Genomic DNA, 19962 nt, shown 5'->3' on the forward strand with positions numbered 1-19962 from the left:
TTGTAAGTGTAAAAGATTCCTCGGATTTCGTTTTTGTCTCGGGAAAACTGCAAATAAATTATGAGGAAAAACAACGGATAAGGGGGGATCTTACTGCTCTCTACAACTGCCTGATGGGAGGATGGAGCCCTTGTTCTGCTCCCAAGGAGCAAGGGATGGGACAAGAGGAAACGGCCTCAAGCTGCACCAGGGCAAATTTAGATGGAGCTGAGGAACAATTCCTTGCCCAAAGGGTGCTCAGGCATTGGAACAGGCTGCCCAGGGCAGGGCTGCAGTCACCGTCCCTGCAGGTGTTCACACACCCTCAGTGCCATGGGTTAGTGGTGGCCTTGGCAGGGCTGGGAATGGTTGGACTGGATGAGCTTAAAGCTCTTTTCCAAGGTTGATTCCATGATTCTCACCCAGACAGAGCCAGAGCCGGGTAACAAGTGCCAAAGAAAACTTTATCCTGCCCGGGTGCTGCGGGCAACGGCCCGGGAACGACAGCAACACCGACCACGATACAACCTCAAGCAAAAGCTTTTCTTCCCCCTTCCACAGGAGGAAGAAGAGGCAGTGGGGACTGCTGGAGCCCCGAGGTGATGGGAGCAGGGGCGGGAAGCAGGAGAGCCCCCCCCGGCCCTGCTTCTCTCCTGCTGGTGCAGGCACCGCAGCCCTGGGGCTGGTTTCACCAGGTCAAAGGCGGGGACACAGACAGGCCCCCAGCCAGCATAACAGGTGACAGACCCCCCCCATCCTGAGCCCCCCAGGGGGGGCTGCCCCATCCCACACCACCACCAAAGGCACCCAGAGGCGACCCCCTCCCTGGGCACAGGCAATAATATCCCAGCAGCAAGCACCCCCCACCATGGGAAAGCGCTTCTGCTTCCAACCCCCCACCCCCACCCCCCGGCTCACCCTTGGGACACAGAGACACAACCCCCCCCCCGAGGCCCTGGGAAAGGCCATGGGACAATGGGGAGGGGCCCTCGGCTGGTGCCCCATGGTCCCGGCTGCCCTCGGCATACGTGAGGGCTGGGGGGCTCCAGTGCTCCCCCTTTGCCCCATGGGCACTGGCCCCAAACCAGCCCTTGGACATGGGGCAATGAAGTCACTTCAGTGCCGAGGGTGCCACCAGCCCCAGCCTGGGCACGAGCTGCGGCTCCTGCCGAAGGGCAGCGCAGGGCTGAAGGTCCAGACCAGGAGACCTGGGGTCGGTGTCACATGATGGCACAGCAGGAATTCTGCTTCCGGGCCTGGGAAGAGAAGGAAAAGCGGCAGTGATGTGGCAGAGCCCCATCCCACCTGCACCGGCCCCACCAGACAAGGATCACTGCGGCACGGGAGCCAGGATCAGCACCAGGAACAGCTGGAGCTGGGATCGGCACCAGTCACAGGGCAAGGAATGTCTCGAGGAGTCCCACACCCACAGTGGACAGTGACTCCTGCCCAGCACACACTCAGAATCATGGAAGCACAGAGGGATTTGGGCTCATGGGACCCTAAAGCTCCTCCAGCTCCAAGCCCTGCCACAGGCAGGAACACCTTCCACTAGAGCAGCTTGCTCCAAGCCCCTGTGTCCAACCTGGCCTTGAACACTGCCAGGGATGGGGCAGCCACAGCTTCTCTGGGCACCCTGTGCCAGCGCCTCAGCACCCTCACAGGGAAGAATTTGTGCCTTAGATCTAACCTGAACTTCCCCTGTTTCAGTCTGAACCCATCACCCCTTGTCCTATCACTACAGTCCCTGATGAAGGCCCCTCTCTCCTGCATCTTCAGCCTGGCTCCATATGGGAGCTGCTCCAGGCCCTGAGCATCCTCGTGGCCTCCTCTGGACTTGCTCCAACAGCTCCGTGTCCGTCTCATGTTGGGGACCCCAGCACTGCACACAGGGCTGCAGGGGGGGTCTCCCCAGAGCACAGCAGAGGGGCAGGATCCCCTCCCTGAGCTGCTGCTCACACTCTGGGGGTGCAGCCCAGCACAGGGGGGTTCTGGTCTCAAACGCACACTGAAGCCGGGTCAACCAACAGCCCCAAGTCCTTCTCCTCAGGCTGCTCTCAATCACTTCTCCACCCAGCCTGTGTCTGTGCCTGGGATTGCCCCGACCCAGGGGCAGGACCTTGCCTTGGCCTTGTTGAGCTCCATGAGGTTGGCACTGGGCACCTCTCAGCATGTTCAGATCCCTCTGGATCCCCTCCGTTCCCTCCAGCGTGTCTCCCGCACCACACAGCTCAGTGTCAGCACAAACTTGCTGAGGGTGCTCGATCCCAGTGTCCATGTCACTGACAAAGATGTTGCACAGGATTGGTGCCAACACCCACCCCTGGGGGACCCCACTCATCACCAGTCTCTAGTTGGACACTGAGCCATTGACCACAACTCTCTGTGTGCAGCCATCCAGCCAGTTCTTTCACACATCCTCTTCCCCAGGGATTTATCCCACCCAGCCCCAGCCCATCGCTGCTGCCTCAGGGACAGGGCAACCCTCCCCTGGGCCACCACCTGCACTCACAGTTTTGTAGAAGGCTTTGGACTGTGCCCCCAGCACCTCTGATTTGGAGACCAGGTCATCCAGCTTCTCCCCTCGCTCCAGTAGTGACTCCATGGTGTTGTGCTGCCAAGGAAACTGGTGCTAATCCACGGCACCGGCACCCAGGGCCTGACCCGCACTGAGCAGACTTGGGTACTGCTGCATCCCGGGATGAGCCTCCCTCCTCCCACAGACCCGGTGAGGGAGGGAGCAATCCCAGCCCCAATAACAATGGGAAGGGAGGAGGGTGAGTGCCCTGGTGCTTGCACTGGGACAGCAGGAAAGGAGCGAAGGGGACAGGAAGCACCCACAGGAATCTCTCTGGAGAAGGCGGGATGGGACTGTGGCCTGGGGGTTCTCACCAGGATGATCTTGGTCTCATCCAGCTCCGCCTGCACTTTGGTCATGGGGTCAGCATCACGGGGGTTCTGGGAGAGAAATAACAGGGACATCAGCACTCCCGGCACCCTATGGCTCCCACCTCCCTGTCCCATGTGGGCTGTACCTGGTACTTGCTGAGGTGCCCATCCAGGGCCGTGTAGCTGATGGTCGCTGGGGATCCAGAGGGCCAGTCTGCTCTGCTGACCTGCCTGGAGAACTCATCCAGCACCTGCAGCACATGGACACGGGGGTCACTGCCATGGGCTCTGCCATGGCCGCCAGGAGAGGTTTTCTCCTCAAAGCCAGGAGATCTCAGATGTAAGAAGTTCTTTACTGTGATGGTGCTGAGGCACTGGCACAGGGTGCCCAGAGATGTGGTGAGTGCCCCATCCCTGGCAGTGTTCAAAGGCCAGGTTGGGCACAGCCTTGGGTGACATAGTCTAGTGTGAGGCATCCCTGCCCATGGCAGGGGGTTGGGACTGGGTGACCTTAAGGTCCTTTCCAACCCAAACCATTCACTGATCCTACGATTTTTCTTCTCCTTGTTCTCCTTTGAAGGAGACAGAACCCAAGTTCCTCAGCAAACAGAGCAGTGCCCACGCCAGGGAGGGGTGGCTGTCCCCACTGCACCCTGTCACACACTAACTATGGGGCTTTGGCCCCACATAAACCCCAAAGCAGACAGGGAGGACAGGGTGCTCATGAAGAGCTGAGTCCTGGTAGGCAAAGCCACGTTGTGCTATAGCTCAGGAGGCTTTGGGCTTAGCTCTGATATCCCCTTACTGATGAGCTGGTTGCTTGAAGAGGGAGGTCCCCAGCACAGCCCCATCAGCCCCACACTCACCTTGTCCAGCAAGGTGAAGCAAACCCGCGGGGGATACTCGTTGTCTGCAATCACCACCCCGGCCAGGCCATCGCTCCGAACGTACACGTGGCAGAGGTACTCTGGGCACAGAACTCATGTCATAGAGGCAACCCCAGCACCCACCCAGCGCCAGCACCTCCTCCAGCCCCCAAACTGCTCCGAAAGGTTTCACCAGTGACTACGTTTCATTAGAAGAGCAGAAAGGGCCCAAAGGAGGCTCCAAATCAGTCCCAAGTGGTGCCTGGGGAGGTCAGGGCAGCCTGGCTGCATAGGGCAGGACAAGGCACTGACTGTCCGGGGGAGCAGGTCCTGCCAGGGCTGAACAAACAGCAGAGGAGAAGCACTTGGCCTGGTTTTAACAACAACAACATGTCACCAGCCTGCAGTGTCATTAAGCTGATTCCAGGCCGCACCCTGCGTGTCCCAGAGGCCAGAGGTCAGGGTATGGAGCCAGGACTCACAGGGCAGAGCTCAAGGGTGAGGGGTCAAGGAGGAGGCTGTGTGAGGCCAGGGAACAGGCTGAGGGGTGGCTCCAAGGGGGCTGCTGGCTGTGGGGCAGGTCCCTGCTCCTCTCTCAAGGGTGGGCTGAACAAAACAACCTCACCCCTTCAGTGCCACTCACCCGGGTGCCCTCTGAGCTCTCACCTCCCATCATAAGCAGAGGAGGAAGCAGCACTTGCGGCTATGGGGCCCAGCATTACCCTCACCTTGCTCCTTGACAGAGGCTCTGCTGCCCAGCTCCGAGCGCTCCACGATCAGCTGGCTTGTGAAGGTCATGAATTCCTGCACACTGGAAGCACAAAGCGGGACACGGGCTGTCCCACGCGGCCATATCCCCACCACAACATCTGGGAATGCGGCCTCCAGGGTGAAGAGGCCAGACCCTGTGTCCATACAGAGCTGCAGCCATCACCAAAGACCTCAGCTGCAGCCTGAGGCCCTGGTGCTGGGGCTAAACCTGGGGTTTGGTGATTTATCAGAAACTAAACCACCACTGAGCCACAGACGTGCCCAAAGACAGCAGAGAGGCTGTGCCCTGCTCACGGTGAGGAGCGCTCCAGTCCCTTCTCCTGCATGAGTTCATACTCGCATCTGAGCCACAAACACATCATACACTTTGAGCCAAAGTCAAGTTTGCTCCCACACCCCCGGCTCTGGAGCTTCACGTGATGCCAAGGAAACAGCAACAGCCACAGACCCTACAGCTCCCTCACTGTAAGCCCCACACAGGGCTCTGCCTCTCCCAGGTTACATGTTCCTTGGGGGGGAATGCATCAGTCCCAGGCCAGACGTTATGGGATGAGACACTGGCTCCACCGGGACTCTGAACCACCACATTTCCAGTGCTGCAGAGAGAAAACCAGCCCAAAGACTGCTTAAATCTGCTTCTGCCAAAGCTGGAGGAGCAACATGTTCCCCTGGCCTGGGAGATCTGCTGCAGCCACAGCCCCTGCTGCCACAATTCCAGCATTTCACAGTATTCCTAGAGGGATCAGCCACTGGAAACTTCATTCCCTTGCAGACCATTCATGAGGAATGCCCCAAACACAGGGTTGAGGAGACCGGATGGAGCAGCCTGAGGAGAAGCACTTGGGAGTGTTGGGTAACAAGAAGCTCCCCACAAGCTGGCTTCAGTGTGCGCTGGAGCCCAGAACCCCCCCCTGTGTGCTGGGCTGCACCCCCAGAGCATGAGCAGCAGCTCAGGGAGGGGATCCTGCCCCTCTGCTGCATGAAAGGGAGACCTTAGAGCAGCTCCAGTGCCTAAAGGGGCTGCAGGAAACCTGGAGAGGGGCTTGGGACAAGGGCCTGTAGGGACAGGCCAAGGGGAATGGCTTTAACCTGCCAGAGGGAAGACTGAGATGAGCTCTTAGGCAGAAGCTCTTCCCTGTGAGGGTGCTGAGGCGCTGGCACAGGGTGCCCAGAGAAGCTGTGGCTGCCCCATCCCTGGCAGTGTTCAAGGCCAGGTTGGACACAGGGGCTTGGAGCAAGCTGCTCCAGTGGAAGGTGTCCCTGCCCGTGGCCAGCAGCAAAATCCCAGAAGGAATCTTCTCAACATCTGTAACAGTGGGAGCTACAAGCATGAAGCAAGCAGGGTTGTTCAGTGATTATTTCACCCGCTGCACTTCAGCCTCAAGCGTCGGCACAGCTCATTTATCCCTCTCACACATTTGGCTAAGCAAGTATGGCTTTCAGCTGCTCTTACTTTGGTATTTTCCCTTTATCCCTAGAATTGCAGAACCAAAAGCGCTGGAGGCACCATAAGAACTTGGCAAGCACATAGCATGGAAAATGTGAGTCCTGTGGGCATTTCCTAAAGCCTTTAGCGTCTGGAGCAGGGTGCTTAGAACCCACCTGTTCCACAGCAGAAACCTGCTTCATTTCATGCTTTTAGAGACTTTTAGGAGCTGCTCGGAGAGCTCCATGAGCAACCTGGAGCTGGAAAGCCAGAACCTGGAGGTGCCACAATGACCCAAGCAGGGTTTGAGGGCTGGAGAAGGCTTCGGCTGAGACCAAGCAGGTAAATGAAAGGGTAGCGGAGGCGTCGGCCGCGTCCCGTCAGCCTGACACAGAGCAGCCTCCTCCCAGCACCAGGGGGTTCCTATCGCTTAGCAGAGGATCTACGGCTCAAACCCGCCCTCCTGCTGCCGGCCACGGGCTGCTCCTGCGGGAAACGAAGCTTTCGTGCTCTTCCAGGGCTCGAGGAGGGCTCAGGGGGGCTCCAGCACCCCCGACCGCGTACGCGGGGCCACAGCTCCCCTTCCGCAGCGCACCGGGGACCCCTCTCCCTTCCCCCAGTGTCCCCGGGTGCTCCCGCACCCACCTGGACCGCTGGAAGAAGCTGAACGTGGACACGTCGTAGGCCGCTTTCAACAGCCGCACCTTGGGGTCGCCTCGGTACAGGACACTGAGGCTGTAGAGCCTCATAGCGGCGGCTCCTGCGCGGAGAGAGCAGACCAGAGCTGAGAGAGGGGCCGCGGCCGGTGAGACCCCTCCGGTCCGAACCCTCCCGGTCCGATCCCCCCCGGTCCGGCCCATCCGGTACCGGTCCCCCCAATTTCCCCTCATCCGGTACCGGCGGCTCTGAGGCGGCGGCCGGGAGCAAACCGAGCACAACCCGGACGTGAAACCGCAGCTGCGGGAAGTGACGTCCGGCGCAGGCTGCTGCCACGGGGCTTCCACCTCCCTGCGCAGGCGCCGACTCCACCCCGCTCCCCCCTCAGACTATTAACCAATGACGGCCCGCCTCACGCCCTCAGGTCACGCCCATCAGCGCGCTGGACACGCCTCCGAGCTGAGTGGCCAATCAGCGCCATACGCGCGATGATGGGGCGGGGCTTCTTTCGCAGAGCCGCCAGAGGGGGGCGCTGTACCGGGTGCTGGGAGGGGGGACCCCTCTGCGGGGCGGTTGCCCTCGACCGGGCCGGGCCCCCTCGGTCGGGCGCTGGGATACGGACGCCCCTTTGCGCCCTGTGGGGCAGCCCTGACCCCGCCGGCCCTGCAATGACACCCCCAAACCCTCCGCCTTCTCCACAGCGCAGCCCAGTGCCTGCGGTCCCCTCTGTCCTCCCCCCCAGAGGATCCTCCTTGTCATTTCCCAGTTCCATGGGATGGGAGACGCTGACACGGACCAGCACTGGGAGGCTTTGGGGTTTACCCCTGGCCAGGAGCATCCTATTGCCCATCGGGACCCCCACGAGCCTCATTGCCCCATGGGCCCCCCAATAATTGTCCGACGGCACCGATCCAGGGACAACGGGGAAGTCACCGTGTCGCCCTCCCCGAAAACCAGTGGCTGCCGGCATTCCGCCATGGCACCCGGTGTGAATCCCGGTGTGAATCCCGGCACCACCGGCACTTTCCCATCGCGGAGGCGCAGAGCACTCCCCTCGCCCCTCGCCGGGCGGCCGTAACCTTTGCCATGCAGCCGCCGGCTCCTCCTGCCCGGCGCGGTCTCCATGGGAGCGCGCCGGGTTGCTAAGCCGTCCGGTGGAGTGCTTGCCACCGCGGGCAGCGCATCGAGCCGTTGATATGACAACTGGAGCGGGGACACGGGTGGCCCGGGGCGTGGTGCTCCGCATGACAGGGCCGAGCCTCGCCGCCGCACTGGGACTTCCCCGCCGGCCGGACAACCCCACCGGAGTGCGCTTCTGACCCAAACCCACCCGAAACAACCTCTCCCGGTGGAAGGAAGCGAGTGGAGAGAGCGCGACCCCGGTGCGGAGGATGCGAGGCGAGGGCGCTGAGCCCGCCGGGTCGCCGGGCCCCTCTCCCTGCCCCTGCGCTTGAGGGGCCGGAGATCGGGGGAAGAGGGACCCCCTTCCGTGGGTGCTGCAGAAGCGTCGGATGAGATAAACCGGCGAAAGTGGAGCATCCTCCGGCGGTGCGAGGCACGGAGCAGCGCAGCGCCGGCCGCACGCCCGGCGGGACTGGGAACGGGGCTTGCTTCCCGGGCCAGGCGCTGCTGCTCGGCCCCCACGGCTGCCCCCATGCTGGATCACAGAGCCAGGATGGAGAGCGGCAGGAGGGAGAAGGTGAGGCCGCTGCCAGGGCAGCGCTGGGGGGAATGATGGGGAAATCGGGTGGGAGCACAAGGTGGAAGCGGATTTTCTGCACACTTCCAGCCATCCCTATGGACATCTTCCATGGGCATTGGGAATGGAAGCAGTGGGAGGGGAAGACACCAGCCACAGGCAGCCTGGGGTCAGCCCCAGTGTGCCGTAAGCTGGGGCTCTGCCCTTTGGAACGCCGGATCTTGGCACAGCACAGACTGTGTCCAGTCCCCATGGCACCAAGGACTCGGAATGGAGCCTGGAGCGTCCCTGGTACTGCACCACTGGCTGGGATTCACACGTTGCTGCCAGCCAAGCAGCCACCAGATGAGATGGGGCCCATCACTGTTGTCACCGTGGCACCCAGTCAGATGGCACCCGGCTCTTCCCCAGCTAAACACCAGCTGGGAGAAGCTGCTCCTATCTCTTCTCCTGGATGGATTGAGCTCATGGGGCTGTGGGTAAGGACAGTGAGATGCTTCCCTGCTCTGGACTGGGACATCCAAGGGGACACCAAAGGGACCCAGCATGTACTGGGGGCAGGAGCGTGACTGGCAGCATTGGACATCACAAGGTATCGCAGCCTTTGGTCATGTGGATTTCAGCTTTATCCCCTTTGCTGGACGTGCCATAGCGAACAGTTCCCTTGAGAAGCTGAGAGCTCATTTTGGTTGCATGGGAAGAGCCAAATCCCACCAAGGAAGAGCCAAACCCATTGTGTTGGAGGCATGAGAAGGGATGAGCTGGCAGGAATAAAACTCTGAGCCTCAGAAGCAAACCTGGTATTCACATGCTACAGGAGAGCTTCACATCGGACACCTTCAGGCGAGGTGGTCAAATCCATCTCCATGCTTTTCCTAGCAGGATTTTTCCAGCCATCCTGGGCTGAACATGTTCCTAGTCACAGTGAACCTCACCACAGAGCTGCCCCTTCTGAGGGGGGCTGGTGTCATCCTCCATGGTGCAACCACATCTTCTGGCTTCTTATCTGGGGGTTCAGTGTAATCGGAGCCCCTGCACTGGCATGGATGAGGCAGGATGGCTGGAGAGGTGCTGATGTGCCGGAATCCCACCAGGATAGAGTGGGAGCTTTCAGGGTGAGGAGATATTTGGGACAAGCCACAGTTTGGGGGTGCTGGAGGCTGAGGGATGGCATTTGGGGCCAGGCCATGAAGCAGGTTCACTTAGTGGGGGTCAGGCCGTGGATGCTGTGCAGATGCCGGGATACTCTGAACCACATCCCAAAGCCTTGTACAGAGCCCCCCACCCTGAAACACAGTGGGAAATGGCCATAGGCTTCAGGAAAACATCCGTCTGCTGGTGACAATGCAAGCAGGAGCTGTCCGAGCTTGCCTGGAACACGGTGACTAATGAGCCCTCTAATGCCGCCAAGCAGCGAGCGCTGCTGCTCCCCCTGGCTCCATCTGACAGCCCCAGGCTTCTGCCCCGAGCATGGGCTGTGCTTAATGGAGGCTGCTGCTGCAGGAAGGGTAAATACGGATCTTGCCATGCACTCCCCTTGAGAGGGCCCTGAGAGCATTCCCGATATCCTGCCTGTGGTCCTGATCTCTGTTCACAGCAGGTTTGATGGGCTGGAAATGATATGTGCAGCTCTCGAGGAATACAGGGGAAGGGATGCTCCCAGCTCCTGGCAGATCGAGCATCCCACCAGCATCCCCATCATGGCACAGAGGAGTTCCACATCCTCAGTGGGAGCTGCTGAGCTCCTAAATGACATCTCTGGAAGCTCTCCTTGCTGGGAAAGACCCTGGGATTTGGTGGGATGGGATGTCCAAGGTCATTTGTCCTGATGTTGTCTTCAATGCAACCATCCTTCAGTCAAAGGATCCAGAGCCAGCGGTGGTTTGTGCCAGTCCTGCGGGTTCTCCAGCATGTCCATCAGGGTAGCAGAGATGGGATGAGGTGTTTCAGGGTGTCTGATGGAGAAAACCAGCGCCAGGGGGAGGAAATGTGGGTTAGTTATTTCACTTCAGGCCACCAGTGTCCCATACCCCCTGGCCCCAGCTGATGCTGCCCATTCCATGCAGGTGGAGCAGATCCTGTCAGAGTTCCGGCTGAAGGAGGAGGACCTGAAGAAGGTGATGTACCGGATGCAGAAGGAGATGGACCGAGGGCTGAAGCTGGAGACACACGAGGAAGCCTCTGTCAAAATGCTGCCCACCTACGTCCGCTCCACACCCGAGGGCTCAGGTATGGCACTGCCGGTGCTCCTGGTTGGTCCTTTGCCATGTCCCATCCTCCCAGAGCTCACCAGGCTCAGTGTGAGCCCCCTCTGAGCCGGTCACCCCGTGTCCCACCCTCCGGCTCTGCAGAGGTTGGAGATTTCCTGTCGCTAGACCTTGGAGGCACCAATTTCCGTGTGATGCTGGTGAAGGTGGGAGAGGGGGAGGAAGGGCAGTGGAAGGTGAAGACGAAGCACCAGATGTATTCCATCCCGGAGGATGCCATGACAGGAACGGCCGAGATGGTGAGCAGGTTACACAGGGCATCCCATCCCCTCCACACTGTCCTTGTCACTGTGCTGGGCTCACTGTGCCACGAGTACATCCCTCATTCCTCCACAACAGGAGGTGGCCACACTCGGGGGAGCTGTGGTGGGGATGGTGGCAGTGGGCACCTCTTCTCTTCCAGCTCTTCGACTACATCTCCGAGTGCATCTCCGACTTCCTGGACAAGCACCAGATGAAGCACAAAAAGCTACCGCTGGGCTTCACCTTCTCCTTCCCTGTGCGGCACGAGGACATCGACAAGGTGAGGGGGTGGCTGAGCAGGACGAGGATTTGGGGGTCGCCAAGCTGCACCCACAGCTCCATTTCAGTCTTACCCTTGCTCCAGGGCATCCTCCTGAACTGGACCAAGGGCTTCAAAGCCTCCGGTGCAGAAGGGAACAACGTGGTCGGGCTCCTGAGAGATGCCATCAAGCGCCGCGGGGTGAGATGATCGCAGGGTTTGTGCCAGCAGGGAGACCCCGGCATTCCCAGCTGGACCCCGGTGTGTTTCACCTCAGACCCTGCTGTGGGACAGCCCCTGATGGTGCTTTTCACCTCTGCAGGACTTCGAGATGGACGTGGTGGCGATGGTGAATGACACGGTGGCCACGATGATCTCCTGCTACTACGAAGATCACCGGTGCGAGGTTGGGATGATTGTGGGTAAGATGCCCCTTCCCACAGGGATCCCGGCAGGGAGGGGGCGACCGTTCCCGTGGCCCCTGCTTCTGGCAGGAACTTGTCCTTTGGAGGGACACAGCGGGGACAGGGGGTGGCAGCAGAACCCTGCTGAGGTCTCCCAAGGCTGGGACACTGCATGGCATTGCCTGGCCCCAGTGATGGGGTACAAAGGGGATGGTCACCTCAATGGATCAGTCCTCAAGGTCTCACTCCATGGGTAGGGATGCACTGAAGGGTGGTCTGAGCCCCCACCACCTCCCAGCCCCACAGCAACCACTCGGCCATCTGGGCTCTGACACCTTCCCCTCAGCCTGGGTAAACACGGCGCTGCGGCGCTGGGCTGTTTATCAGCTCCTCGGAGGCACGGCTGCCCTCACTCCACAGCAGCACCGGCAACCACTGGGAACAAGGCCCAGAGGGAAGCGGGAGGGTTGAGCTTCCCCGAGCACAGTTGGATGGGGACGGTGCCAGCTGCCCCATGGAGCTGTTTTTATGGGAGGAATGCAGGTGTTGGAGGGTGTTGGAGAGTGCTGGTGGGTGCTGGTGTCCCTCCATCCCTGATTCCCACTGGCAGGAACAGGCTGTAATGCCTGTTACATGGAGGAGATGCAGAATGTGGAGCTGGTGGAGGGCGACGAGGGCCGGATGTGTGTCAACACAGAGTGGGGAGCCTTCGGCGCCTCGGGGGAGCTGGATGAGTTCCTGCTGGAGTACGACCGCGTGGTGGATGAGACCTCACTTAACCCCGGTCAGCAACTGTAAGGAATAGGACAGATCCCATTCCTCTGGGTGTCCCCCGTCCCCATCCCCTACTCCCACCCTGCTGCTTCCCCAGCCCCCAGGCTCAGCTGATGCTGGAGCAACTCATCACAGGCACCCCTGAAGTGGGGTCCTTCATGCTGGCAAAGGGGGGGTGCCAAGGGACATTGCCCCCCAAATCCCACCCTGACAGCCTGTGCCCCCCATCCCAGCTATGAGAAGATCATCGGGGGGAAGTACATGGGGGAGATCGTGCGGTTGGTGCTGCTGAAGCTGGTGGATGAGAACCTGCTCTTCAACGGGGAAGCCTCCGAGAAGCTCAAGACCCGCGGGACCTTTGAGACCCGCTTCATGTCCCAAATTGAGAGGTACGGCAAGGGGCAGCACCCCAAAACCAGCCCCACACGGGGTCCCAGCATCTCCCCATCCCCTGGGTGACCCCTGTGTCCCCGCCGCAGCGACTCGGATGACCGCAAGCAGACCTACAACATCCTGACGTCCTTCGAGCTGCTGCCCTCGAGGACGGACTGCGACATTGTGCACATGGTGTGTGAGAGCGTGTCCACACGCGCGGCACAGATGTGCTCTGCGGGGCTGGCCGGGGTCATCAACCGCATGCGGGAGAGCCGCAGCCAGGACACCCTCAAGATCACCGTCGGTGTTGACGGCTCCGTCTACAAGCTCCATCCCAGGTGAGGATTCCCGGGAGCTTCCCTCCCGCCGCCATCCCCTTCCTCATCCTGCCTTTGATCCTGTGGTTTTCCCTGCTCCGGCAGCTTCAAGGACCGGTTCCACGCCACGGTGCGGCAGCTGACGCCCGGCTGCGACATCACCTTCATCCAGTCGGAGGAGGGCAGTGGGCGCGGGGCCGCGCTCATCTCTGCTGTCGCCTGCAAGATGGCCTGCATGATGGGGCAGTGAGAGAGGACTCGGGCAGCAGCAGGATGAGGATGAGGATGAGAATGAGGATGGAGGGGGTGGGAGGCCGCTGGTCCCGCTCACAGCTCTGCGCGGAGCACACACGGACGCGGGATTTGCCACTGGTGGAGGCAGCTCCCCAATAAACGGGGTTTGCATGGACTTCTTCTCTGGGACCGCTTCAGCTCCTTGTCTCCCCCGCCACGGGGCTGCCCCACACGTGTGGGGATGCTGAAGGTTCTCCTGTGCCTTCCGAGCCCCCTGTGTCCTCCCCCAGCTGTGGGGAGAACCCCCCAGGTGGCTTGGCTGGGAGATAAGGAGCTGGTTGGGGGCATTTGGGGTGGAGGACAGGGGCCCCCAGAGTGCAGAGACCAACTGGGGTGCACCACAGCTGTGCCAGAGGCACTGAGTTTGGGGATCCTCCCCACAACGAAGACGGGGGGGGCACCCTGAACGCCCTCTCGCAGCACTGACCCCATCAAGGGCTCAATACCACCCCCAGCACCTCAAAACCCAGCAGGTCCCAGCCCACCCCACACAGGGGGGCACACAGGCGACCCCGAGCGATGGGGCACCCTTTGGGGTATTGAGGTCCCTCTGAGCACCCCCATCCATCCCTCTGCAGTGTCCCTGGAGAGGGAGGCAGCTCCACACTCCCAGCCCCCTCCTGGTGTCCCTGGGGCTGCCACGTCCCCAGTGCAGGGAGGGGCACCCCCTCCTGGGGGCACAGGACCCTCAAGTGCCCCCATGCACTCCCTTGGCGATGGGTCCCGGTGGCCTCCGGTACCCCCCCGTCCTCCCGTTCCCATGGTAACGCCGCCAGCGGTTGCCACGGCGACCCACCGCCTTGACGCTGCTTCCGCTCCGCGGCTACGCCACTTCCGCCGGCGCCGTTCGCGCCTTTTTCGTTCCCCCACTTCCCCCCCACCCCGCCTCATGGCGGGTTCGTCATACCGGGACCGCGATCTCTGACCTCTGACCCGTACGTGACCTGGGGTCCGGGGAAGCTGAGAACGGGAGTACCGGAGAGGGGGGAGTCCTGGGGGTGGTGTTTGGGGGGCCTCTATGGGGTCCTGACGCTTGAGAGGGCTCCGGGGAGTCCCGCTGCCGGGGGGGTGTTTTGAGTGTCCAGGGCAGTGTTTGGGGGTCCGGGGGTGTTCTGGGGGGTCCGGAGCAGTGATTTAGGGGTTCCAAGGCAGTGCCTTGGGGGGTCCGGGGTTGTTTTGGGGGTCCGGGAGGTGTTTTGGGTTCCGGGAACATGCCTCTATCCTGAGTTTTCCCATTCTCTTTCCCAGTCCCTGCCCTCCCTAGCCCCCACCATGTTCTCGGAGCAAGCGGCCCCCACGGCGCAGGGGCTGCTGAGCCCCCCCTCAGCCGAGCCCCCCACGTTCGCGCGGGTGCCGGTGTCGGGGTACACGGATCAGTCCCAGCCCTTCCGCCTGGGTGAGCGCAGCTTCGGGCACCAGTACGCTCACATCTACGCCGTGCGCCTCGCCCGCATGCGGCCCATCCTGCAGGAGCGCGCGCGGAGCAAGTGGGGTGAGTGGGGAGACCCCCCCCGCTGTGGGGCAGGAGGACAGAGCCCCACAGCCAGTGCTGGGAGCTCTGCAGTGGAGCTGCAGAGAATCAGAGTGGTTTGGCCTGGAAGAGACCTTAAAGCTCCTCCAGCTCCAACCCCTGCCAGGGGCAGGGACACCTTCCACTGGAGCAGCTTGCTCCAAGCCCCTGTGTCCAACCTGGCCTTGAACACTGCCAGGGATGGGGCAGCCACAGCTTCTCTGGGCACCCTGTGCCAGCGCCTCAGCACCCTCCCAGGGAAGAGCTTCTGCCTAAGAGCTCATCTCAGTCTCCCCTCTGGCAGGTTAAAACCATTCCCCTTGGCCTGTCCCTACAGGCCCTTGTCCCAAGCCCCTCTCCAGGTTTCCTGCAGCCCCTTTAGGCACTGGAGCTGCTCTAAGGTCTCCCCTTCAGGAGCCTTCTCTTCTCCAGGCTGCCCCAGCCCAGCTCTCTCAGCCTGGCTCCAGAGCAGAGCTGCTCCAGCCCTCGCAGCATCTCCGTGGCCTCCTCTGGCCTCACTCCAGCAGCTCCACATCCCTCTTGTGCTGCTGCCCCAGCACTGCACACAGGGCTGCAGGGGGGTTCTCCCCAGAGCGCAGCAGAGGGGCAGGATCCCCTCCCTGAGCTGCTGCTCACTCTGGGGTTGCAGCCCAGCACATGGGGGGGTTCTAGGCTCAAGCACACCCTGAAGCCAGGCCATGGGGAACTTCTCATCCAAAACCCCCAAGTCCTTCTCCTCAGGCTGCTCCATCCAGTCTCCCCCAGCCTGTGCTTGTGCTGGGGACAGGACCTTGCCCTTAGTCTTATTGAAGTCCATGATGTTCACATGGTCCCAGTTCCCCAGGTCCCTTGGGCTCACAGAGCCCCTCTGGTTTCCTCACCTTACACATACGTTTGAGGGTCGAATACCCCACATGTGTTTCTGGGAATGTTTTCCTTGCTAGGCAGTGTCCTAGCATTCCTAAAACCACGGCGCCTCTGGCATGGTAAAGCCCATGATCCAATTCCACCTTCCTGGCCCAGCCAAGTTCTCGGCTTTGCCCTTCTAAGGAGCTTTTTGGGCTGGTCACTTGTTTTCCTTCTTCTCCCCAGCCCCTGGGCTGTGTGGAGCTGAGGCTGCGCCGCTTCCACAGAGCTGGATTGGGCCGTGGTGATGGGAACCAGCAGTTTCCTAAAGCTCCACGTGTGTAGTCATGGGATGGGATTTCTGGGTCTCTGTCTGCAGCGCGCAGCCCCCTCCCCCTGAGCTGGGGGGGAGAGCCAAGAATAAGAACCAAACCCGGATTGTTTTTCCTGACTCCAAGTGTTTGCATTCCTGGGATGGATGAACTCGTGTTTCCAGCTCTGCTGAGCCCCGGCTGCCTGTGAACCCAGCAGGGCCCTTCCCGTGGACAGGAGTCACGTTCAGCAGGCGCGTGATGAGCAAAGGGAGAGGTTTTTTGGGGGGAAATGTCACCCCCCGGCGCACAGCAAGGCTGGAGGAGCCGGCACAGAGCGGGATCTGGCCGTGTTGTTCTGGGAGAGGAGCCCGGCAGCGCCTGGCAGCCAGTCCTGCTCCCTGCAGGATGGAGGTGGAGGCATGGATGGGCTTCACGGGCTGGTTTAAACAGCGGGAGATAAAAGTCCTACAGACACGTACAGGATGGGGCTGAAGTGTCTCTGGGTCCTCATGGGTGAGGTGACAAGTCTTGGGCTCAGCTTGTGGTGGGGGAGATGTGGGTTCTGCCTGCAGAGGTGATGGAGTGCTGGAGCTGTGCTGCTGGTTGCACCTCCTGAGGCATAGATTGGTTCCTGGCCTGATTTCCTCTGGGGATCCCGTTTGTGCCTTTCCTGCCACTGCCTTCACATTGGGATCTCCCCGAATGCCTGGCTGTGATGGGGATCCTGGGTGGAGGATCCAGGCCTGGCAGGGGGGAATGATCTCTCCTGCCTGTTCAAGCCAAGTGGGATGTTTGTGTCATCTCCTGATGGAGAGCAGAAGCACCAGCCCCTCATGCCCAAGGGTGAGAGCACCAGCTGCCTGCCCAGCACACCAGTCCCCATTCCATGCTCCCTCTTTTCTGCGAATTGCTGGGCATGACCCAGCTTCCCCTCCACTGGTGCTGCCTCTTGGCTGTGCTCTGCTGGCCCCATCTGGCCCACACATGTGAGCTGAGCTCTGTGCCTTGAGGATGAGTGGGAACCTTCTCCACATTCTCTCACTGCCTCACGTCTGGGCCCATTGAGCTGTGCTCGGAGCGTGGCTGAGCCCTGGTTCTCTCCGCAGGGAATGACATAGCACTGAGGAAGCTCTGTGAGCTGCAGGCAGGAGAGAAGTGCTGTGTGGTGGGGACACTCTTCAAAGCCATGCAGCTTCAGCCCTCCATCCTGCAGGAGATCAGCGAGGAGGTAATGAGGGAACATTCATAGAATCATAGAATAGTTAGTGTTGGAAAGGACCTTAAGATCATGTAGTTCCAACCCCCCTGCCATAGGCAGGGACACCTCACCCTAAACCATTGCTCCTTCTCCTCTTCTGGGGAATGTGGCAACACACACCAGGACCTCAGCTGCCTTCCCATCGCTTCCCTCATGCTTGCTGTGGCCAAGCAAGTGGGAGCTGCCAGGGCTTCAACCTGGGGAGTTGGTGGATAATAATCTCTGTGCCCACCCCATCACTCTTAGTGCTACCCCTTGCTGCCAGCTTGGCATTGCTTTTCCTGCCCTTGGAGTATTTGGATCCAGCAGGATTAGCAGAGCAAACCCCTTTCCCTGCTCTGGAGGGTGAGGATGAGGGGGGTGTCCAGGGAATCTTTTCCATCTCCAGGGCCTGCTTACAGGGAGCACGTTGGGAAGTTTGGAGCATGAGGGTTGGGATGCTCAGGGTGATGATTCCAAACACATTTCCAGAGATGAGCCAGAGCTCTGTGTCCCAGTTCCTCTTCTCCCAGGCTTTGCTGGGCACTGTGGGAAGCGTTAGGTGAAAGCAGCTCCTCTGGGTGCCGGAGAAGCACCAGGGCTGTTTTCCATGAGCAGAGTTTGGCCGGGATGGGGAAGGGCTCTTTGCCATCGCTGAGGCTGTCACAGACTCTCGTGTGTGTCTCCCCCAGCACAACCTGGTGCCGCAGCCACCCCTGCCCAAGTACATCGACCCCTCCGACGAGCTGATCCTGGAGGATGAGCTGCAGCGGATCAAGCTGGAAGGAGCCGTCGAGGTGCAGAGGCTGGTGACAGGTAGGGGACAATGGACCCTCACTGGCAGCCACCTCGGGGCCTGGGCTGGGGATGACTCCACTCTGTGCCATAGGGACCATCTTTGCTGTTTATGGCTGCGAGCAGGACAACGGGAAGTTCCTGGTGGAGGATCACTGCTTTGCCAGCCTGCCCCCAGCACTGCCTCGCAACGGGCCCAGCTCCGACCGGTGAGTGCAGGGACAGGAGGGGCTGGCACCGTGTCCCTGCTGTCCCTGAGCCCTGGGACCAGTTGTCCCCTGGGCCTGGTGGAGTAGGTGCTTTGTGCCAAGAGACCATATACGGGGGTCATGAGCCTACCCCAGCTCTCTGAAGCACCTCATTGCAGCAGGACTGGAGCAGGCAGGGCTGGGTGCGGGCAGGGCTGGGTGCGCTCAGGGATCACCGGTGCTGCCCGCACTCATGCAGGTTCGTGCTGCTGGCGTCGGGGCTGGGGCTGGGCAGTGGCAGTGGTGAGTCCCTGCTGAGCACCCAGCTGCTGCTGGACGTGGTCACGGGGCAGTTGGGTGCTGAGGGCCAGCAGAGCTGCGCCGCGCACATCTCCCGTGTCATCCTGGCTGGGAACATGCTGAGCCAGAACACCCAGAGCCGGGACACCCTCAACAAGGTACGATGGGGACAGGCGCTGGGCAGGGAGGGACCAGTGAGGGGACAGGGTGCTTTCCTCACTGTCTCCCCCCAACCCAGGCCAAGTACTTGACCAAGAAGACACAGGCAGCGAGTGTGGAGGCCATGAAGATGCTGGATGAGATCCTGCTGCAGCTTTGTGTGAGCATGTGGAGCAGGATGGGGCTGGCCAGGGAATCAGGACCTGCTGGGGGAGGGTGCCTGGCTCTCCAGGCAGGGAATGACGCTCTGCCAGCAGCCCAGGGGCTCGGGGGGGCCCCTTCCCCAGCCACACATTCCCTTTGAGCAGTCCATGTGGTGCCGAACGGGAATGCAGCTCCCGGCCTGGATCCTGGCGTCTGGTCTGGGTGGTGAAGCCAAGACAGGCTTCCTGTGGGATGCAGCAGGAGCCAAATGGGGGAACAAGGCAGAGCTGGCAGCAGCTCCAGCTGCTCCCAGCCCCTTCAGAGGGTGGTTTATCCCTGTTGATCCCCACAGAGCTCAGTGCCTGTGGACGTGATGCCCGGTGAGTTTGACCCCACCAACTACATGCTGCCGCAGCAGCCGCTACACCACTGCATGCTGCCCCTTGCCAGCGCCTACGCCACACTGCGCCTGGTCACCAACCCCTACCAGGCTGATGTGGACGGTGTCAGGTAAAACATCCTGTGCCAGCCTGTGAACAGCTCTGGGATGAGTCATGGCAGGTACAGGCGGGTGAACCCCCTCCTTCTGCCTCCAAAATGCAGGTTTTTGGGGACATCGGGACAAAACGTCAGTGACATCTTCAAGTACAGCAGCATGGACGACTATCTGGAAATCCTGGAATGGACGCTGCTGGCGGGACACATCAGCCCCACAGCACCGGACACACTGGGTGAGGCAAGGGCTGGTGGCAGCTGAGCTGGGCGGGTGTTGCTGAGGGGGTGCAAGTTAACCCCTTGGTTTCCATCCCTCCCAGGCTGCTACCCCTTCTACAACTTGGACCCTTTCATCGTCACCGAGTGCCCACACGTCTACTTCTGTGGCAACGCTCCCCGCTTCCAGTCCAAGCTGCTCACGGGTGAGTCCTGCACCTGCAGCACCCCCAGCCCTGTGCCAGTGTGTGAGTGGGGGCTCATCCGCCTGTGTCTGCAGGGGAGAACGGGCAGCAGGTCCTGCTGGTGACAGTGCCCACCTTCAGCACCACACAGACCGCCTGCCTCATCAACCTGCGTGATCTCAGCTGCCAGCCCATCTCCTTCTCTGGCTTCGGGGCTGAGGACGATGATGGGGACATGGAGGTCAAGCACTGATGGAGCAAGCATGGACTCAATAAACCCCCCAGAGCATTCCAGCGCCTACCACCTTTGTGTCATTCCTGGTTGCCCTCCTGGAAGCACTGGCACAGAGCCG

The 19962-nt window shown here is 61.0% G+C and overlaps 3 protein-coding genes across 6 annotated transcripts; 2 read left to right on the forward strand and 1 right to left on the reverse strand.

Annotated features, from left to right (window-relative positions):
* Positions 1–937: 937 nt before the first annotated feature.
* Positions 938–6929, reverse strand: YKT6 (YKT6 v-SNARE homolog). Of its 4 annotated transcripts, none has more exons than XM_080634373.1 (8): positions 6829–6929; positions 6577–6691; positions 4463–4545; positions 3735–3835; positions 3015–3119; positions 2872–2937; positions 2492–2593; positions 938–1235 (listed from the first exon to the last, which is right to left on the reverse strand). In XM_080634373.1, exons 2-8 carry the CDS (start codon positions 6678–6680, stop codon positions 1200–1202), a joined length of 597 nt encoding a protein of 198 aa, XP_080490499.1. In that variant the 5' UTR covers positions 6681–6691; positions 6829–6929; the 3' UTR covers positions 938–1199. The 4 variants fall into 4 exon arrangements, with proteins under 4 accessions (XP_080490499.1, XP_080490500.1, XP_080490502.1 ...); XM_080634374.1 differs by having other exon boundaries at positions 6577–6715; positions 6829–6889; XM_080634376.1 differs by having other exon boundaries at positions 6108–6691; positions 6829–6844.
* Positions 6930–8242: 1313 nt separating this feature from the next.
* On the forward strand, positions 8243–13176 carry GCK (glucokinase; the record flags this gene model as incomplete). The annotated part of the gene is made up of 10 exons (XM_080634355.1): positions 8243–8287; positions 10354–10516; positions 10639–10793; positions 10958–11077; positions 11162–11257; positions 11379–11478; positions 12071–12254; positions 12468–12623; positions 12714–12947; positions 13032–13176. The coding sequence occupies 10 exons, from the start codon at positions 8243–8245 to the stop codon at positions 13174–13176; spliced, it is 1398 nt and encodes a 465-aa protein (XP_080490481.1).
* A 1316-nt stretch (positions 13177–14492) lies between these two features.
* POLD2 (DNA polymerase delta 2, accessory subunit) lies at positions 14493–19862 on the forward strand (the record flags this gene model as incomplete). Its single annotated transcript, XM_080634417.1, has 10 exons — positions 14493–14712; positions 16997–17118; positions 17820–17943; positions 18017–18131; positions 18370–18568; positions 18649–18729; positions 19066–19223; positions 19317–19444; positions 19529–19630; positions 19705–19862. 10 exons carry the CDS (start codon positions 14493–14495, stop codon positions 19860–19862), a joined length of 1407 nt encoding a protein of 468 aa, XP_080490543.1.
* Between the last annotated feature and the right edge of the window lie 100 nt (positions 19863–19962).

The sequence above is a fragment of the Psittacula echo genome (assembly GCF_963264785.1).
Source record: "Psittacula echo genome assembly, chromosome: 25".
Classification (NCBI taxonomy): domain Eukaryota; kingdom Metazoa; phylum Chordata; class Aves; order Psittaciformes; family Psittacidae; genus Psittacula; species Psittacula echo.